This window comes from Chrysochloris asiatica, unplaced genomic scaffold (genome assembly GCF_000296735.1).
Source record: "Chrysochloris asiatica unplaced genomic scaffold, ChrAsi1.0 scaffold00026, whole genome shotgun sequence".
NCBI classification, from domain to species: Eukaryota; Metazoa; Chordata; class Mammalia; order Afrosoricida; family Chrysochloridae; genus Chrysochloris; species Chrysochloris asiatica.
The window spans coordinates 7,969,164-7,987,042 of NW_006408544.1; the positions used below are offsets into that span (position 1 = coordinate 7,969,164).

Below are 17,879 nucleotides of genomic sequence, written 5' to 3' on the forward strand. Positions count from 1 at the left end.
TTTGCATGGCATTTTCACCTCCCATACAATCCTACTGCTGATAGGCTAGTGGGTGGAATGGGTGAATGGAATCCTGAAGCAAACCTTCACCAGGGCACAGACTCATTACAACAGTGGACATGGAAACTACCAGAGGCTCTGCAATGATTATCAAAGGCAGACCCGACTCAGTGTCTATCAGTTGCTCACACTGGAACTGCAGAAGGCCATGAGAATCCAAATATTCACCACATGTGAATACGCCTTGCCAGTGTCTGGAGACGCTCACAATCTTCTCTTGCTGTTGCCCCAGGATCTAGGCCAGGGAAGTCTGTTATCTCCTTCCCTGGCCTAGATGGCAAACAGGTCCCTGTTTGTTTGGCTTTTTGGCTCCATAGGGAGTAGGGCTAAAGGTACATTTAAAAGGATCCCCATGGTTTAATCCAGCACCTCCTGAGAGTTTTCAGTTTTTCCATCTCAGGAGGGATCCCATTCCCTGAGGGAGCATTGCAGTCCCTACATTGGATGATACAAATCTCCCAACCCAAGAGGACCCTTAAGGACAAATAGTATGGTACTGCAAACCAGGGAGAGATCTCAACCTCCAATGCAAGATGGACAAGCCTTGTCTCTGTCCTTCTGCCCTTAGAGTATGTGGTAATGTTTTTGCCAGTTGGGCCACCATGTCTGCAGATGTGAAGAATCAGTCAGTCTGTTGAATGTGTGGAAAGCTCCCTCCCTCCTCTGTTGTGGGCATGCCAAGGAGAATGCACCTGCTAACACAGTGCTTGGGCCTGCTTGACAAGGTGGAGACAGGCTGGAGAGTCTGTGAGCATTTCCCAATGCTTCTAGCTAATTGTTCTATACAACTTCCATCATGGAACCATACTTGTTCCTGTATGTTCCATATTGTACTGGAACAAATTAATGCTACTTATACTCACAGTTACATTGTGTGGGATAGTCTGGGGTGGCTGTCAGTGATATAAATCCAATTAAACCATGAGGCCTCATGGTGTATAGAGAGAGCCCCTACCAATCACAGCTGTAATATGGGCTGATTTCTACGGCAAGCATGCCACCAATTATTTGTGGTTAGATAGGGTTGGAGTCTTCCCCCTCCCCTTGGAACTAGCTCTGGATATGTGGGTCTCATGGATGGCATTATCTACCCTACAAGTGGATAGGCTAATACACATGGGGACAGCCCTATAGCCCTAGCACCAATTACAAATGCCTGACTGTTAAACCCAGCAGCTGGGTTACAGTTTACAGCTGCAACCATTGGGCCAAACACACCTCCTGGTGGTTTTATCCCCCTGCAGTCCTGGCCTCCAATACTGAATGGCAAGTAGAGGTCCTAGTGAAACATACTGCACTGCCACTGCTTTAAATCAAACCCACCATGCTCTTACTTTTTTTGTCATCTGAAACAGAACAGATTCACAAGGTGGTGTTACAAAACCACATGGCCCTAGATGTTTTCACGGCTGCTCAGGGAGACACCTGTGCTCCCATCCAGACTGGATGTTGTGTGTATACACCCAATCACCACCCTAACATTTCCATGGCCCTACAGCAGATGCAGGGCCACATTTCTATAATCCAGCAGTTATCTAATGACTTCTTCTCAAGCTGGCTCAACTCCTTATCCTCACTCGGCATGGTGACTTATTTTCCTATCAATTGTTGTTGGGATCTTGAGCCTGGCGATAGTGCTTTGTTGTAATAAACACTGTTGCTGTGAACTCTGGTTACAACTCTCCAATGCCGAGGCCTCAGGGATTGTGCAGAATATGGGCAGTAAGATTGTAAGGGTCACTAAAGGGCAGTGAGGTGGAATGTAGGGATAGAGTGCAAATGCTCCAAAATGGCCACCCTAATGTCAACTCAAATCGTATCTCCTATCCTTTCCCCTGCTCCCACTATGCACACCAACACTCCTACACATATGCTAGGAAGTAGCAGACAGACCCTCCTCCTGCTATGCATAACAAAGCCCTTTGTTCTCTAGGAAGGAGCAGGCAGCCCAGTACCTTGTGGTTTTCCTACCTTTTCCATATTCCATATAGCACCCTTAATTGCACTGACACATGTGAAGTTATCATACCCCAGAACATAAAAAGACCCTATCCTCATGCCCCTCACATGGAAAATCTTGACTGTCTAGTAGACTGCCACTGGAAACAGCCACTCTTCTTGTCCTAGCTTAGTAAGCTTCCCTGTTTGTAAACCATCTCGTTTCTTTTCTTTAATAAACTAACGTCTCTTGTACTGACTCCTGATTGCTTCTTTGGTCTCTTGGCAACCGTATGCAGAAGGATTGTCCCTTCTGAGCTTGAACCCAAACAAAGTATCATCCACAAACACATTCACACATACACCATACATTGCTCAACATGAAATTTATTCTTTTCCCTCTCTGTTCTTCTTCCTCTATCCTTATCCTGGTTAATACTCACCATCTACTTCCCATTCAAGTCAGGAACCTAGGACACATTCTGGACTATCTCCTCATGCTCATAAGTGGGTTTGAATCTCAAGTTGCCTGCCAACTGCACTTTCTCCTGGACCAAGTCCTCTGGCTGGCCTACTCCCTAAGCTTTGGGACCCAGAGGTTCAGTTAGCAAGGCAAAACTGTGGTTCACCTTTGGTATGTAGGAAGTCAAGAGCTGCAGCAACATCCCGCACCACTCGGCTGGCTTCTCTCTCATTGAAGTGCTTCCGCTTCTGGATGTGGGCCAAGATGGAGCCTGGGGAGCAGCGGGGACACAGGAAAGACTCTCAGCTCTAGTATGTCTAATATCTTAGAGGTTAAGTTACCACATGTTTGGGAGTTTTCTGAGGGTAGGAACATAGGCTTATTCACTGCTAAGTCTCCAGCAAGGAGCCCTGGTGGTACAAACAGTTAAGCACTTGACTGCTGAGTGAAAGATCAGCTGTTGATCTGTGGGAAAGACCTGCTGGTCTGCTTCCATAAAGATCACAGCCAAAAATACCCGACGAGACAGTTCTATTCTGTCACCTAGGGTCATTGACTTCACTTGATGCCCCCTCGTAGCACCAACATTAAAGGTCCAGAGGTACAGAGGAGGTACCAGATGATGTGTCTGTTAAGCAACACTGGATTCTAATCTCCTGGACATATAGATATGCTGAGTACAGAAGGGAAGGAGAACAACCAAAAACCATTAGTGCCATTGGGGCTAATTTGCCTTCTGAATATCAAAACGAACTAAAAGTGAACACATGTGGGTTTGAGGGATCCTTTCTGTAAGAGCATTTCTTCCTTTGCATCTGATCTCAGATCCAAATGAGGCACAAGCCTTCAAAAGGAAATGCCACACCTTCACCAGATATGTAAAAGTCTAGAAAAAGGGCAAAGACCTGTTTTTCCCCTAAACTGTCCTATTTATTATTTTAGTAAAAATGGATAATATTTATGGAATAGTTACTATGTGCCAAGCACTATGACTCTCTAAACAAATCATCTTTTACTTACCACAACTGTACAAAATGGGTAGTATTAGTTATCCCATTTTGTAGATGGGGAAATGGAGGCCAAGTATGTTTAAGCAACATGTCCAAGATCATGTACCAGTCTGTGGAGGAACCAGGACTTAAGCTGAGTTAAGTCTGAGCCTGTTCAGACTTCCCACCTGTAGCACTTGTAGTCCAAATGCTGTGAGGATGGGCTGCCCCGAGGCAACCACAACCACAATTTCTTTACCTACTGCTTCTAGCCAAAGTGGGCCACACTCTAAAGCATAAGGCTACAGATGATGACCATTCCATGTAGCATTTCACACGGGTAATTCAGGGGTAAACAGAGGCAGGAGCAGATGGCTTGACTCCTTGTGGTCTATACGCACTAGTGGAAATCAGTATTTCTAGGCTGAATGCATTATCTTTATGTACTCCCCAAAAAAGACACACAGGCTTATTTACCTGGGTTTTTTTTTTTGGCATGGAGAGGGTATGAGGGAGGAAAGGCTAGAACTGCCAAAGATATTTCACTTATTAAACAATTTAGAGATCTCAACACTCTAGGGCACATTCCCAGAAAACCGGCTCTTGACTAGGCTGCTAGTATGCTCTGCTCAGTGAGTCTATTCCAAACTCATCAAAAGGGAAAGTAATGTTCCCACATACATTTAAGATAGCCCCCAGAATACCCAATTATTTAAATAATAACAGCTAACATTTATTGAAATAATGAACACATCTGACTGCTAACCAAAAGGTTGGTGGTTTGAGAGCACCCAGAGGTAGGTACTTCAGACAAGGAACCTGTAGAGCTATTTCAAAAAAATCAGTCTGACAACCCACCACAGCACAGGTCTACTTGGACACACATGGGATCACCATGAGTCAGAATCGAGATGCTAAGTGGTACTGTGCTAAGCATTTCACACGGTTTATCTCTTTTAATCTTTTCAGGGGCTAATGAGATAGGTGCCTTTATTATCTCTAGTTTACAGATGAGAAAACTGTTTGGAAAGGTTAAGTGATTTGCCCAAGGTCACACAGCTAGTAAATGATGGAGCTGGGCTTACGCCTAGCTTGGCTGGTTTCTAAAGAACATAGCCATAACCACCAAGCCCCTCCATGAGGTCCTTTACCTAGTTCCAGAGCCCCATCCTCCAAACTTTCGCTTTGCAACTGCATCTTGGAGTAGGGAGAGAGACGAGATGCAAAGGGGTTTCTATTCCTTCTTTATGTTAGAAGAACAAGTTAAAACATATATCTCAGTGATATTGTATGTGAGGTGATGGCAGTCATGGTGGTGGTCAAGAGTAGAACCTTTCCATTAGAAATATGGCACATTCTCAGGCCTTCTCTCTATCCTGGGTGTGTCTCTCAAACAATGGGAGCCTCCTCCCCTGTGGTGAGCCTTTCTAGATCTCACAATGCATGCCAGAGCTTCCACCCCATAATTAATTGAGTTAAGTAGTGAACATGTCAAAATAGGGGATTGATAAATTGGTGACTAAATGTATCTATATATGACTCCTATTATAATGAAAAGGCATTTATAGAATGCCCACACAGGTGACATTCTAAGCTCTGCAAAATGCTAATTATCATCCTTCCCTCCGGCCTCCCTTCTCCCAAACCAAGGGCAGTTTTTAAGTCCTTCATCCTTTTTATTAGCTTGACTCGTTTTAGAAGTCTCTGGGATTCATGATGGATGATTACCACTCTGGTTCTTAATCAGAAGTCCAAACACATACTCAACAGTAAGTACCTCCTTGCAATTTCTCAAAGACCAAGTAAAACCTTGTGTCATCTTCGAAGAATTCAATCAGCTCCAAAATGTTCCTTAAATAAGAAAAACCAGGAGGTGAGGGGAAAAGGGAAATGGCGTTATATATTAATGTCCACTTACAAATATACAACAAAAAATACATTCAACACCCTGTAGCAGGGCAGAAATCAACTAGAAATCAGAATGCTTATTAAAGACCTATGTTTGAGAAGTAGCCAATGGTGTTAGCAAGATTCAGGTCACCTTATCTTTCCATAATGTTTAGTCTCTGGTGTTTTCACCAAGTCTGTGCTGTCAAACCCCAACCCTAAAACCCACTAGGTAGAGTTATAAAAAGTCCCGGTCACATTAAACTGAATAAAATCTGCAGCCGACTGGAAGCAATTGCGGCTAATAACACTGAATAGTAGGTGTGTGTCCTGGAGGCAAGCAGCAAATAATTACTTGCCCTCCCTCTTGCCCATAAATCACAGGGCAGTATTTACATTGCCTGGAGAAAATGGAAACATCTGTCAAATAGACTTGGGGCCTAACGTGGGCACCGCTAGACCCTAACTGCTAAGCGCTGCTTAATGAAACGGCCGCCTTTCTGGCCACTGTAGCACTTGTGGCCTTCCCCGGTGAGCACTCTCTGTCTGTCCGAGTATTACAGTGCTCTGCCAACAAGGTCGTCTTGTAACTCAGTAGGGAAGCCACCAGCCTGGATATTGGAGGTGTTGGGGGCTTTTTTTCTTTTAAAGAACGAAATAAACCAAGTAGAGTCTCTAATGCTGAACTAAGAAGCTGCAGGGCTGAAAATAAAAATCTGTCCCTCATAAAAAAATGCTGACCACTTTGGGAGACACCAGGCTTTTACTAGTGTGAAGGCGTCCAAATAAGATGGCCAAATGGCCTAATTTGAAAGAAGACGGGGAAGCAGTGCCAGAGTTAAATCAACAGCAGCCCCCATCCTACAAGCTTAATGACAAAGCCATCAATACCAGGCCATTGGCTCCCTGCTGACCCGGCCTTGAAGGGAGAGAGAGGGGGAATCAGAATCTTAGAGGTGACCCTGATTTAAAGCCACAGTGGGAGAGTCACTCATTTGGAGCTGGCGGTGAGCAGAGTAAGCCTGGGCTAGACATTACCTTGGCCCAGTTATTAAGCAAAGAGTGGAAAGCAAGGCTTCAGGACCCTTAGTGTATTTGCACATATGTGAGGGATGGAAAACAGCAGAAAATATTCTTAACAATTCTCATGGTCCTCATCAATTTCTTGGAGCAAGTCCCTAAAGATTTCTACCAGGAAACACTTGTAAAGACTTCTACCAGGAAACACTTGTACTTGAAAGAAATAAACTCCATTCTCCCCGACCCCCAAAACAGCTACTAATTCAGATCATTCATTCTTCTAACTTGGTGGAATTTCTGATAGTTCTACTATTTCAGTCTAAACAGAAAATACACTTCTTCGCTGCTGCTTCTTCCCCCTTCCCTTTTTAACATTGGAAGATGGCAGACGCTGTATGTGTTGTGGGAAGAGTGAGAGCTAAAGGCTGGGGTCTGAAGATGTAGGAAATAACTGCATTTGCTGTGGCCTAGCATCCCCCCAGAGAAGCAGCAGGTACCCGGGCCCAACACTATACTCACTTGTTTCCCTGACACTGATAGAGCGTCTCCACCTCTCGAAATACTCGGCTCCGACTGTGCCCTGCTTGTTTTTCGATGATCTATGGGAAGAATAAAAGTTGTCATGTACACCCACATGATCTCGAACCACGCCTTCAGCAGAAGCCCCATGGGAGAATGCAAGGCAAAAGTCAGTCCAAATCCAGTTTCCAGCAGAAGTCTGGAGCAGGCCACGGTGACATACACTGTGGCTCTATCAACAAAGCAATAGACTGGCGCAAGGGCTCTCCAGCCCAGCTGAGCCTGTTTGACTCTGACCAAACACAACACCACAGAAGGCTGTGCCCCCACCTTGCTGCCCAGAGGAGACTGAGTCAACCAACATGACAAAGAGCTATCTCTACCTAGCTTCTACCCCTGTAGGGCATCTCCTTCTGCCTTTAGAACTAAGACCCGCTCCTGAAGGATCTCCTAGTGCTGGGGGTGGAAGACAGAGTTGGAGAAGAATGAAAGCTTCAAGGCCCAAGTCAAGTGCCACCTCCACAACTCCCTCAGGCAGGAGTCAGCTCTTCCTCTTCTGAGAACTCATTCTTTGGTAGACATTGTACTAAGGGCATTCAGGACACTACACTACATACGTATTCTTAGTCAACCCTTACCACCATCCCAAAGATAGGGAGAGGTGACCCAGTTTGTACACAGCTCTGGTAAGTGACATAGCTGGCATAACTGGCTCAGAGCTGACACCAAAGACCTTGCTGCCCTACACCGGTTCTTGTACCTGTTTATACCCTATACAGCTGCTCTTAGATCACCTGAGGCTCTGTCTATACTACTGTGGGTGGGCTCCCTTCCCTATTCTGTGCTTGGACATGCTTGGCAAATACTAGCTTAAGGAATGAATGGATGAGCCAATAGATGAACAGGTAGGTGGTTTCCTTAGGGACTGACTAACTCTGAAAAGATCTATAAACCCACTGAGAACCCCAAACCATTGCAAGTGGAGCCTGTGGGCACATCTTCTGCAAAGCCTGGCTCTGTCTTACAGCTCCCAAGTGCAAGGTGTGCAGCACAGATGATTCATTCTGCTCCTTCATTCAAAGACTGCAGTGCAGAATACTTCAAATTGTTCTGATATGTTACAGCAGAAACATCTATGACCAAATGTAATTTTCTAAATAAGTCCATGTCTGTTAGTAAACTGCTGTGGACCTATTTTCTGAAGTCAGAGAAATGCAGTGCTTTGAGGTACAGAAGCTATTCAGGTCATGCATTCACCAAGTGTGGTGCAGTGAATGATTTGATATGGCCCTCTGTCTACAGTCTTTGCAATTCCTACCAGGTGACGACTGCATAGGCCTAGGCAGACTAGGTGTCTAGGGCTCCCCAAGGGAACTAGATAGCTTGCTGATAATGTAAATAAGGCACATGGCACCTTTGTCTGGTAGGACCATGCTAGTGAGATACATGGAACCCTATCATGGGAATTCAGTTTTCTCATCTTGCCTGGTTCAAAATGAGCCATCTCAGAAGCAGGAGCCGGGGGATAGTGCTACTATCAAGAAAGAAGCGCTAGGAATGGAACATGTAATTTGTACCTTGAGACCCCTGTACTGTCTCTCCTTGATCCAGGAGAGAGACAGCTGTGACACTGCAGGTGGCAAAAGGTAAAGAGAAATGGTGGGAGAGAAGCGGCGGCAGCAGCAGCAGTAAGGACATGCATGAGACAAGTGGTGGGCTTCCTGGCTCAACGAGAAAACGGAATGCCTTTGGGCAGGAGACTTGCTAGTGGAGTAGGCTGCCTCCAGCCACTTAATTGGGGAGAGCCAAGTTTGCCGACCCATGAAGCTAGAGCTGAACACCTTCTGACTGAGGTTAACTGACAGATTTGGAACTTACTTAACAGGCAGAGTTACACCTGTCCAAGCAGGGCAGAGGCCAAGGGAACATGGCACTGAGAGAACTTTGTTAACACTAACCAGGCTGAAGGCCTGGGCTTAGCTGAGAACTGAAAAACTAGATCCCTGATCCTGAATTGTAACCAGCTACTTCCCTAGTTTGAGGACTAAGGTGTGCCTGACCCAAGCCATGGTATTTTCAATAACCTCATATGGATGCAAAAGCTATACAGTGAATAAGGAAGACCATAGAAGAATTGATGCCTTTGAGTTGTGGTGTTGGAGAAGAATACTAAAAGTGCCATGGATCGCCAAAAGAACCAATAGATCTATTTTGGAAGAAGTGCAGCCAGAGTGCTCCTTGGAGGCCAGGATGGCTAAGCTCCGTCTCTCATACTTTGGACACATTGTCAGGAGGGAACAGTTGCTGGAGAAGGATGTCATGCTGGGTAAGATGGAGGGTCAGAGAAAAAGAGGAAGACTCCTAATGAGATGGATCAGCCAGGTGGCATCATTGATGGCATCAAGTGTGGCAGTGGTAGTGAGGTTGGCCCAGGATTGGACATTGTTTCATTCTGTTGTGCATGGGGTCATTATGAGTCAGTTCTGACTCGATGGCACCTGAGAACAACAACTTTCCTAGTAAACCCATAATCATGAGCATGGTTTTTGAGTTCTGTGAGATCATTACAATGAACTATTGAACCCAGCTGAAAAGTAGAGAGTACTCTGTGAGGGATGGTTGATGTCAGAATTGTTAAAATGGCTGGAGCCATATCTAACCTCTGCCTCATAGGACTTGGCCTTGCGCTGGTGCTGATGTGATTCTCTTTCTCCCAACTTGTGCAGTTAGAGGAGGTCAGATGTTGTCTATACACATTGTTGCACCAAGTATTCCAGATGAAAGTCAGAAAGAACTTTCTAGTAGGCAAGCAAGCCAGCAAAAACATAGTTTCCCCAAGAATCTGGCTACTAGAGATGTAGGAGGAGAACCTGGGACAAATATTTGAAGAAGCTATAGAGGTCGGCAGTTCAAACTCACCACCTGCTTTTTGGAAACCCCTATATCACTAGAGTCCTGGTGTGGTGCTGTGGTTAAGCGCTGGGCTGCATGGTCAGTTTGAAACACAAGGTTGGTGGTTCAAGCTCACCAGCCATTCCTCGGAAACCCTATACAGGGTCATTATGAGTCAGAACTGAGTAGACAGCGCTTAGCAACAACAGCATCATAGAGGAAATTTAAGACCAGATTATCTTGAAATTGAATTCCAACTCTGAGACTCTTAAACTTCATCAGTCGGATGCCTATGGGAGAAGCCCAAATAAAAGAAAGCACTCTGAAGCCATGGTGGAAGAAGCAGCCCATCTCTAGGAATTTTCAACCAGGAGGGGAGACAAGAGGCATGGGTAGAACCACCAAAACAAAAGAATTGCCAACCCAGGGTCCAGTGTTTGTTCAAGGTTACCAAGGAGCATGGAGGAAGGACCAGGTCTCCTCTTGTGAACCAATCATCCATAAATGTATTCAAACCTTTGAAAATCTATTTATATTTTAAGATTTTTTTTTTACCACATGGAACCATATTTAAAAATTACTTATAATGAATACTGATCTGTTTCCAAAAAGGTAGCTGTTTTGTTACCATGTAAAGCAACACTCCAGCTAAAAAGGAACATTAATCATAAAAGTGCTCTCCTTTATAATCCACAGCTAGGACTGTGGACAATTGGTTAACAGAAGAGAAAATACTTCTTCATGAGCCAATCTGGTTGGAGTTGTCAGTATGAAGCAGTCCCTATACCTGATAGCTCCGGTGGATGATCTGAAATAAGTTTAAATTGTTCTGTTGGATTTAAGAACTTTGTGGTTCTCAAACCTTGGTGACTCTCACAATCACCTGGGAACAAAGACACAGGTTTCTGTCATTTATTAGTTTTCCAGGTGATTCTGTTATACTTTAATGTTCACAATAGCCTCACATCAGTGGGTCTCAAGTTTGAGTATCATAATCACCTAGAGAGCTTGTTAAACTCACACAGCTGGGCCCCATCCCTAGTATGTTAAGGGGTACCTCCTCCCAAAAAACCCACTGCCATCAAGTCAATTCCAACTCACAGTGACAGTGACCCTGTAAGATGGAGTAGAACTGCTCCATAGGGTTTCTTAGGTAGTAAGTCTTTACGGGAGTGGAAACCATCATCTTTCTCCCAAAGAATGGCTGGGGGAGTGAAACCTCCAACTTGTAATTAGCAGCCCAACAGTTAACTCAGATGATTGGCATTTCTAATAAGCTGTCACATGATGTTGATAGTGCTGATATAGGGACCACACTTTGAGAAGCACTGGCCTAGAATCATTGCTTCTTCCATGTGGAGGAGGCAAATAGGAGCAAAGAGGGGTTAAGTGAGTTATTCCAAGGTCACGCTGATAATTAAAGGCAGGAATGAGGCTAGAACCCACAGCTCCTGGTCTAAACTGAGTGCTCAGTCACTTTAATCTCTACCCTCCATCACAGTGATAATGCTCATCTCTTGAATAGTGATTTTGTAATTTGTAAAGTGTTTCTATCTCTGTCCATTCTATTTTGATTTTCATCTTCATAACCACCAAGAAGGGCAGATACTATCATCTTCGCTTTAGACATGTAGGAACTGAGGCTTATGGAGGCTCAGTGACCTGCCTCAAGTCTCTTGATAGTCATTTGTCAAAACAGACTCAGGCTGTTGTTGTTAGTTGCCATTATGTTGTTGTTAAGTGCCACTGAGTTAGTACCGACTCCAGCGACCCTGTATAGGGTTTCCAAGGAGCCTTTAAGTCAGTTCTAATTCATAATGACCTTTGTATAACAGAATGAAATGTTGCCAGGAATGCACTGTCTTCATCATCATCGGGATGTTTGCGTCCACTGTTGTGGCCATTACAAATGTAATTCCAAATCTGGCTGTCTAGTCCCTGAAACTGATTTTATCAGAAAGCAGCAGCTTACTTTGGGAGTCAAGCTTTGTTGTACGCACTTTACACATATTAACTCAATCCTCACAACAATTCTATATAGGTTCTACTATCACATTTATTTTACAGATAAAGAAACTAAGGAACAGAGAGATTAAGTAACTTGCCCAAAGTAGCAAAGCAAGCAGAGAAATCAAGATTTGGACATAGTGAAATCTGTAGTCTCTATTCTTATTCAGCCACTGTACTGCAGAAATAAAAATGATCTGGTTTATGACAAGCGAGGAATGACTGTTTGCAAAGTAAAGCCTGGCCCAATGAGACACTCACTTTGACAGCATACTCTTTGCCATTCTGCAGGCTCATGGCACCTTGAACTTTGCCATAGGCTCCCTCTCCCAGCAACTCGGAGGTCAGCTTGTACATATCTAGAGGTGAAATGGATGACAGGAATAACAGGATGAGTCACCCCTTTGCAAGCTAAGATGGAAAGGTGAGTTCTGTCACTCAACTCCTTGTCTGAGCAGAACAGGCACACAATGCCCTTGTAGCGCTCTGAGTAAACAGTCATCCCAGCTCTCAGTTTCCCAACAAGACCACAGAGAAGGCGTCCTAGTTCTCAGTTTAGAGATGACAGAGTTTCACTTCAGCACATGCTTTCTGAGTATCTACTATGTGGTTGAATTGTGTCCTCCACAGAGATATGACCATGTCTAACACTGAGTACCTGTGAATGTGACCTTATTTGGATATGGGGTCTTTGCAGATATAATTCGGTAAGGTAAAATGAAGTCATACTGCAGTAGGGTAGGCCCTAATCCAAAATGACTACATCCTTATAAACAGAAGAGAAAGAGACAGAGACAGACACAGAAGGAAGATGGTCATGTGAAAACAGAAGCAGAGACTGGAGTTATGCTGCCAAGGAACATTTGTGGCTACCAGCAACTGAAGAGATAAGGAAGGCACTTCCTCTAGAGGGACTGTGGCCCTACCAATATCCTGAATTCAGAATTCTTGCCTCCAGAATTATGAGAATAATTTTATGCTATTTTAAGTCACCCAGCTTGTTAGAGCAGCTCTCAGAAACAAATACAAGTTCCTACCTTTTAAAAATTACAGTCCAGTGGGGAAGACAGATACATACACAAAAGACTCCAGAATATACCAGGCAGGCAGTGGTAAGTACTATCACAGAGAAATAAGACAGTGAAAAAAAGCACGAGGAGTGAAAGATTAAATCTGCTCAAGGAATCTGGGGGATCTTCATAGAAGGGGTGTGATATGAATGGACATCATTTATTCATTTAGTCATTCACTGAACACCTGCTACATGCCAAAATGTACTAGGGGAATAAAATACGGTTTTATTTCATGCCACACACAATGGACATCATTGGAGGCTTTTGAGAGGTTTCCAGAAATCACCCACAGGAAGTAAGAGATAGAAGTAGGTTTTCAGGGTGCTGAGTCAGAGCGTTGCTGTGTAATATGCCTGCGTTGATGCCCCATCTGGGTGACCTGCTCAAGCTCTTAGAGCCCCTTCCAAAGGAAGCCAACACATCCACAGTGGCCTCCATTGAGCTTGGCTCCTCCTCCTTTGGCTTCTATTCTTCAACTATTTCCTCTTGAGCAGCCTAACATTTAAACCTACAGACTGAGCAGAACACTTTTAAATGATGAAATTAGATTTTATCACTCTTAGTCATGTGAAGCCCAGTAATTGCACAAGCTATCCTTGAATAACAGGAAATACTCTCTTGTGTTCATTGAAAGAGCAAGATCTAATGATTTGGAAACTATTCTAAAAACCTTGAGACTTTTGCCACCTCCCCTCTTCACTGGAGTCCTGGTATGGCACTGGAGTTCCTATGTGTCAGACTCCAAAGTCATTTGAACTGTAAGGTCAGTGGTTCAAGCTTACCAGATGCTCCTTGGAAACCCTAAACAGGGTTGCTATGGGTTGGAAGTGACTCGATGGCACTTAACAACAACAACCCCTCTTCATTCCCCCATCTGTTTGAGTCAAAGGCAAAAACAAAACAACAAAATCAACCAACCAACACACAAAAACAACTTTTCTATCTAACCTTTGCTCTATCACGGTTTGGCCTTAGCTGTTGTTTGTAAGAACAGATGGCATACGTTGTTTGTATTTTAAATAACACACTTCTTTCACAATGGCGACTTTGGCACTGACTTTTACATAGGACAAACAGTAAACAGGTAGCTGGAGTTTCAATATTGATAGGGCTTGTTGTTAGAACCACCCTACAAAGCAATTCACTACTGTATCTGCAATGATGAAAACAGGGACCATGAGGGGAAGCTATTTCAGGTCTCACAGTGAAGAATCAAAAGATGAAGGGGACATGTTACTTTTCAGAGCAGCTACTGACCCTTTCAGGCCTTTGCAGAGGTGTCCAGTTCATTTCACCCCATCAGATCCACAGTAACAAGAGGACCAGCACTGAGGATAGTGCCTCCAACATAATGTTCAAAAAATGAGTCAGGATCCAGTTTTATGTCCTCTGAGCACAAGCTGCATCCTTTGTGTCCTCTGAGCACAACCTGCATCCTTTAAAACATATACGAGGATCCTTCCAACAAGTTTGTGGACAGTGGAATAAAAAGACAATGGAAGATGGAGCGGCTAGACCCAGAGAGGAAGAGGGGCTGTGTGTTGACGACGAGGGCGCAGGCTTGCAGGGTGTACCATCTGGTTGGTTGATGATGCATGGAGGGGATTGTAACCATGGCAACGTAACGATATACAATAGGATGAATGTAAAGCTAATGTTCTCCCATGTAAACTATCACATAATTCATAGTAAAAACATTAAAAAAAAAAAGACAATGTAATTTTTCCATGAACTCTTTGAAACCCCTTCGTACACAAGAAGCTGCAGTCTTTAGGAGTCAAATTCTTTGCTTATAAAAATTCTAGTTTCATTTGCAGTCATGGCCTGTTGTGGTTTTCCCTTCCCTTCCTCCGGCATGGTTGTTCTAACACTCAGCAGCCCCTCCAGAACAGCTGAGGAAAAGGGAACAAATGAAAAGGACCAAAGCACACCAGGCTATTTCATTCCATGTACATCTCTGATAATCTGGTCTTTCTGCTCATTATGAGGTGGTCAAGCCATTCAAAGGAGGCCTGTGCATCATCTGAAAGCTTCTCTCACTCTCTCGGTGTCACTCTTGTGTGTAAATCCTGCCACGTTTATCTTTAATCACTTACCACACAGATAACCATGAGCTGACTCTCGGATGATTCATATTTTATCTAGACCCACGGCTGCCAGGATGTTCCTCCCATATTTGGGGAGCCACCGGCTCCCCAAATGCAGGAGAATTGGATGACCAACCTTCAAACTTTCCTGGCATGGAGTCAGTGGCCCGGGCCTTCCGTTTTTCCTTCTTCCTCTTGTCACTTTCTGTAATGGGAAGAGACTCACTGATGCCCATCTCTGGGAGATAAGAGAAAATGTAAGGAAAACATTACTGTATTGATCAAGCTGTAAGTTTAGCCAGGAAAAAAAAAGGAACACAGGAGCATTACACTGATGGTTTTTAAATATCCGTGAGGACTATTGATTTGTTTTAACCCAGGAGGCAAAACTAAAGGCAAAACCATTATAGAAGATCATTAACTGTGGAAAAACTCAGACAGGTGGGCTAGATTAAAAGAGGATAGCACACACCTGCTTTAACCAAGTTCATTAGAATATGGATTTAGATCTACCACCAGCCAAATTATATTCCCTAAACAGAACAACAAATCCATAACAGGATCCACCTGTGGCATCCTCCAGCCTCAGCACCAGAAAAAACAGGGTCCAGGGAGCTAAGCAAGAAGGGGTGGGGTCCATGCATAATAAATCATATACTGAGTACACATGCTGAATTGCATAGGGAAGCAAAATGCTTTCAGTGGAGACTGTCTCTGTGAAAGTAACAGTAAGGACTGGATGTAGGTTGAGGATGGCCCCAATGACATCAGGCCCAAGAACACAGATGTGAGTCCTGTGGAGCCCACAGAATCTTCTCCCTACTCAATGTCTGCATTTGAGAGGCTACAGGTTGGACTTCTCTGGAAGTATGCAGGTGACAGGGTTTGGCTAGGTTGTTGGATAAGGTTGCTTATTGCAAAAGCATTATTATCCCTCATTGGTAAGCATCTGGCTCCCCATCAGAAAAGGCAGGTTTCTGAGACAGACATTCAGACACTGCATAGACTGGGCAGGAAAGGGTATAAACAGAAAGAATAAGCAGGAGACAGAGATGGGGAAAGAGAAAAGGAGGAATAACGAGTCAGTGCCCAATCACAGGACGGTTTCTCAGACACTCTAGTAGGGGCCTTCCCCTGTTAAAGATAAATTACTTATAGAACATGTCATGCCCCTGATCCAGAGTGGAGCCTTAATACCCTTTGCCTGCAGTTAGAAATAATAAGATTTCTCTGAAGTCTCTGGGTCTAAATCCCCACCAGGGTGATTAAACCTTTACATCCTTCTAAAATAGAGGCACTCGAGTGCTGATGGGGCATACAATGTGAAAGACTTTTTGACCAGCCTTCAATAAACACAGACTCTGGGTTGTTGGATTTTTTTTTTTTTTTTCTTAGAGATTTTAAAATGGAAGCTGGCTCTCTGCCCATTGAGGGGAAAGACCTACTCTCTTCTCAGAGGACCTTGGCTGAACACGTTGCGAGAAATGGCAAGTCTGCTCAGGCAGATTGATTAACACAGATGTGTGTCTATATGCAGTTCTCAGAAGCAAGGACACAACAGCCATCAGGAGAAAGCACCTGAATGGCACTTCTCCACACCACAATCCAGCAGGCAAGTGTCTGACAGCTCAATCTGAGTACATTCTTCCTTCCAGTTTTGGTATACAATGGCAGCAGACTTTCAATTGTCTGTACTTTAGAATGGAGAGTAGATAAGTAAATGGATAAAAGGAATCCAGAGGGTCTCAAAATATTATTACTTCAGCTAGCAGCTTCAAGATCAAGATAAATCCAGGGACTGCAATACCCTATGAATCTTAAGAATTAAACCTAAACACTAGCACCCAAACGCCTCCTTGTCAACTTAAAATGAAACAAGCTGCCCAAATACAGTAAGAAATTCTATAGAAATAAAACAGAACCATTCATCTTCAAGAGCCCAGGGAGGGGGACATTGGCCGTTGGGGCAGCAGGCTAAGACGAAGGAGGTGCAAGGTTCCCTCCGGCAGTACTGGCCCCCTTGCCCTGTCCTTGTGTGCAGTCTGGTGCCAACCCTCATCCCCATCTATTTTCCCATCAGCACTGCAAGCTGAGCACAGTGGACAGATTTTGGTTTCACCTCTCTTTCTCCTTCCCCTGTCCACACTCTGATGGAGGGCCTAAGGACAAGCAAAATAGCCAACAGGCAAGCAAGGTAGAGGAGCAGCAAGAGAGCTGGCAGCATTATAATTCACAGGGGATGCACAGACATACTTATGACTCTAGCAAGAAAACCTTGTTAGCGGCAATTTATACTTGGTTTTTTACCACAGCAGGGCTGGGGGAGCCTCTTGTGGAAGAAGCACACCTCGGGGCACTGCTGCACACTCAATATTAGATTTTATGGCTTCACACACACAAAGATAGAGTACCTGGTCTATTCTGCATGGATTTCAGTGGAAGAGGGTGCACCAGAAGGGACAAATGGTTAAGGCTTTCCTTGGAAACAGAACTTGTTGAGGAGAGTTGTTTTTGAAACTAGGAAGGAAAATGTAGGAAGACAGTGAAGTGAAACATACATGCTTTGACTTCCCTGTTTATACCGGGGGTGGGGGTGGGGGATGGGGGGATGGGGCAGGCAGGGAGGGGTGTGGGAGAGGTGTCATAATGCTATTAAAGGGCTGACAGTGTCCCATCTGCAGCCTGTCCACACACACTATTGCAGGGTCTGTGTTACTTCCAATCATTGAAACATGCAATCATTTGCTAAATGCTTCTTCAGGGTGTGAGGCCCCATGAACACGCTGGACCTTGGCTCACTGGCTTCGCTGAACCTAGCACTTCTTCCCAGCCACCAAAACACAGCTCACAAGTCCCCTCCACTTTGAAGTTCCCTGATAACTCCAAATGAGTTATGGTTTGTGCAAACACTTAGGAAATCAGTTAAACTCACAGTCATCGAAGT

General features: G+C 44.4%; 1 protein-coding gene across 1 annotated transcript in view; it reads right to left on the reverse strand.

Moving 5' to 3' along the window:
* The window catches only part of MKNK1 (MAP kinase interacting serine/threonine kinase 1), a 55,389-nt gene that overhangs the window by 16,773 nt on the left and 20,737 nt on the right, over positions 1–17,879 (reverse strand). Inside the window, 5 exon segments of the mRNA XM_006878401.1 lie at positions 2,628–2,732; positions 5,228–5,301; positions 6,877–6,956; positions 12,037–12,134; positions 15,072–15,173. Of these exon segments, the coding sequence (XP_006878463.1) occupies positions 2,628–2,732; positions 5,228–5,301; positions 6,877–6,956; positions 12,037–12,134; positions 15,072–15,171 (457 nt within the window). The 5' untranslated portion in view covers positions 15,172–15,173.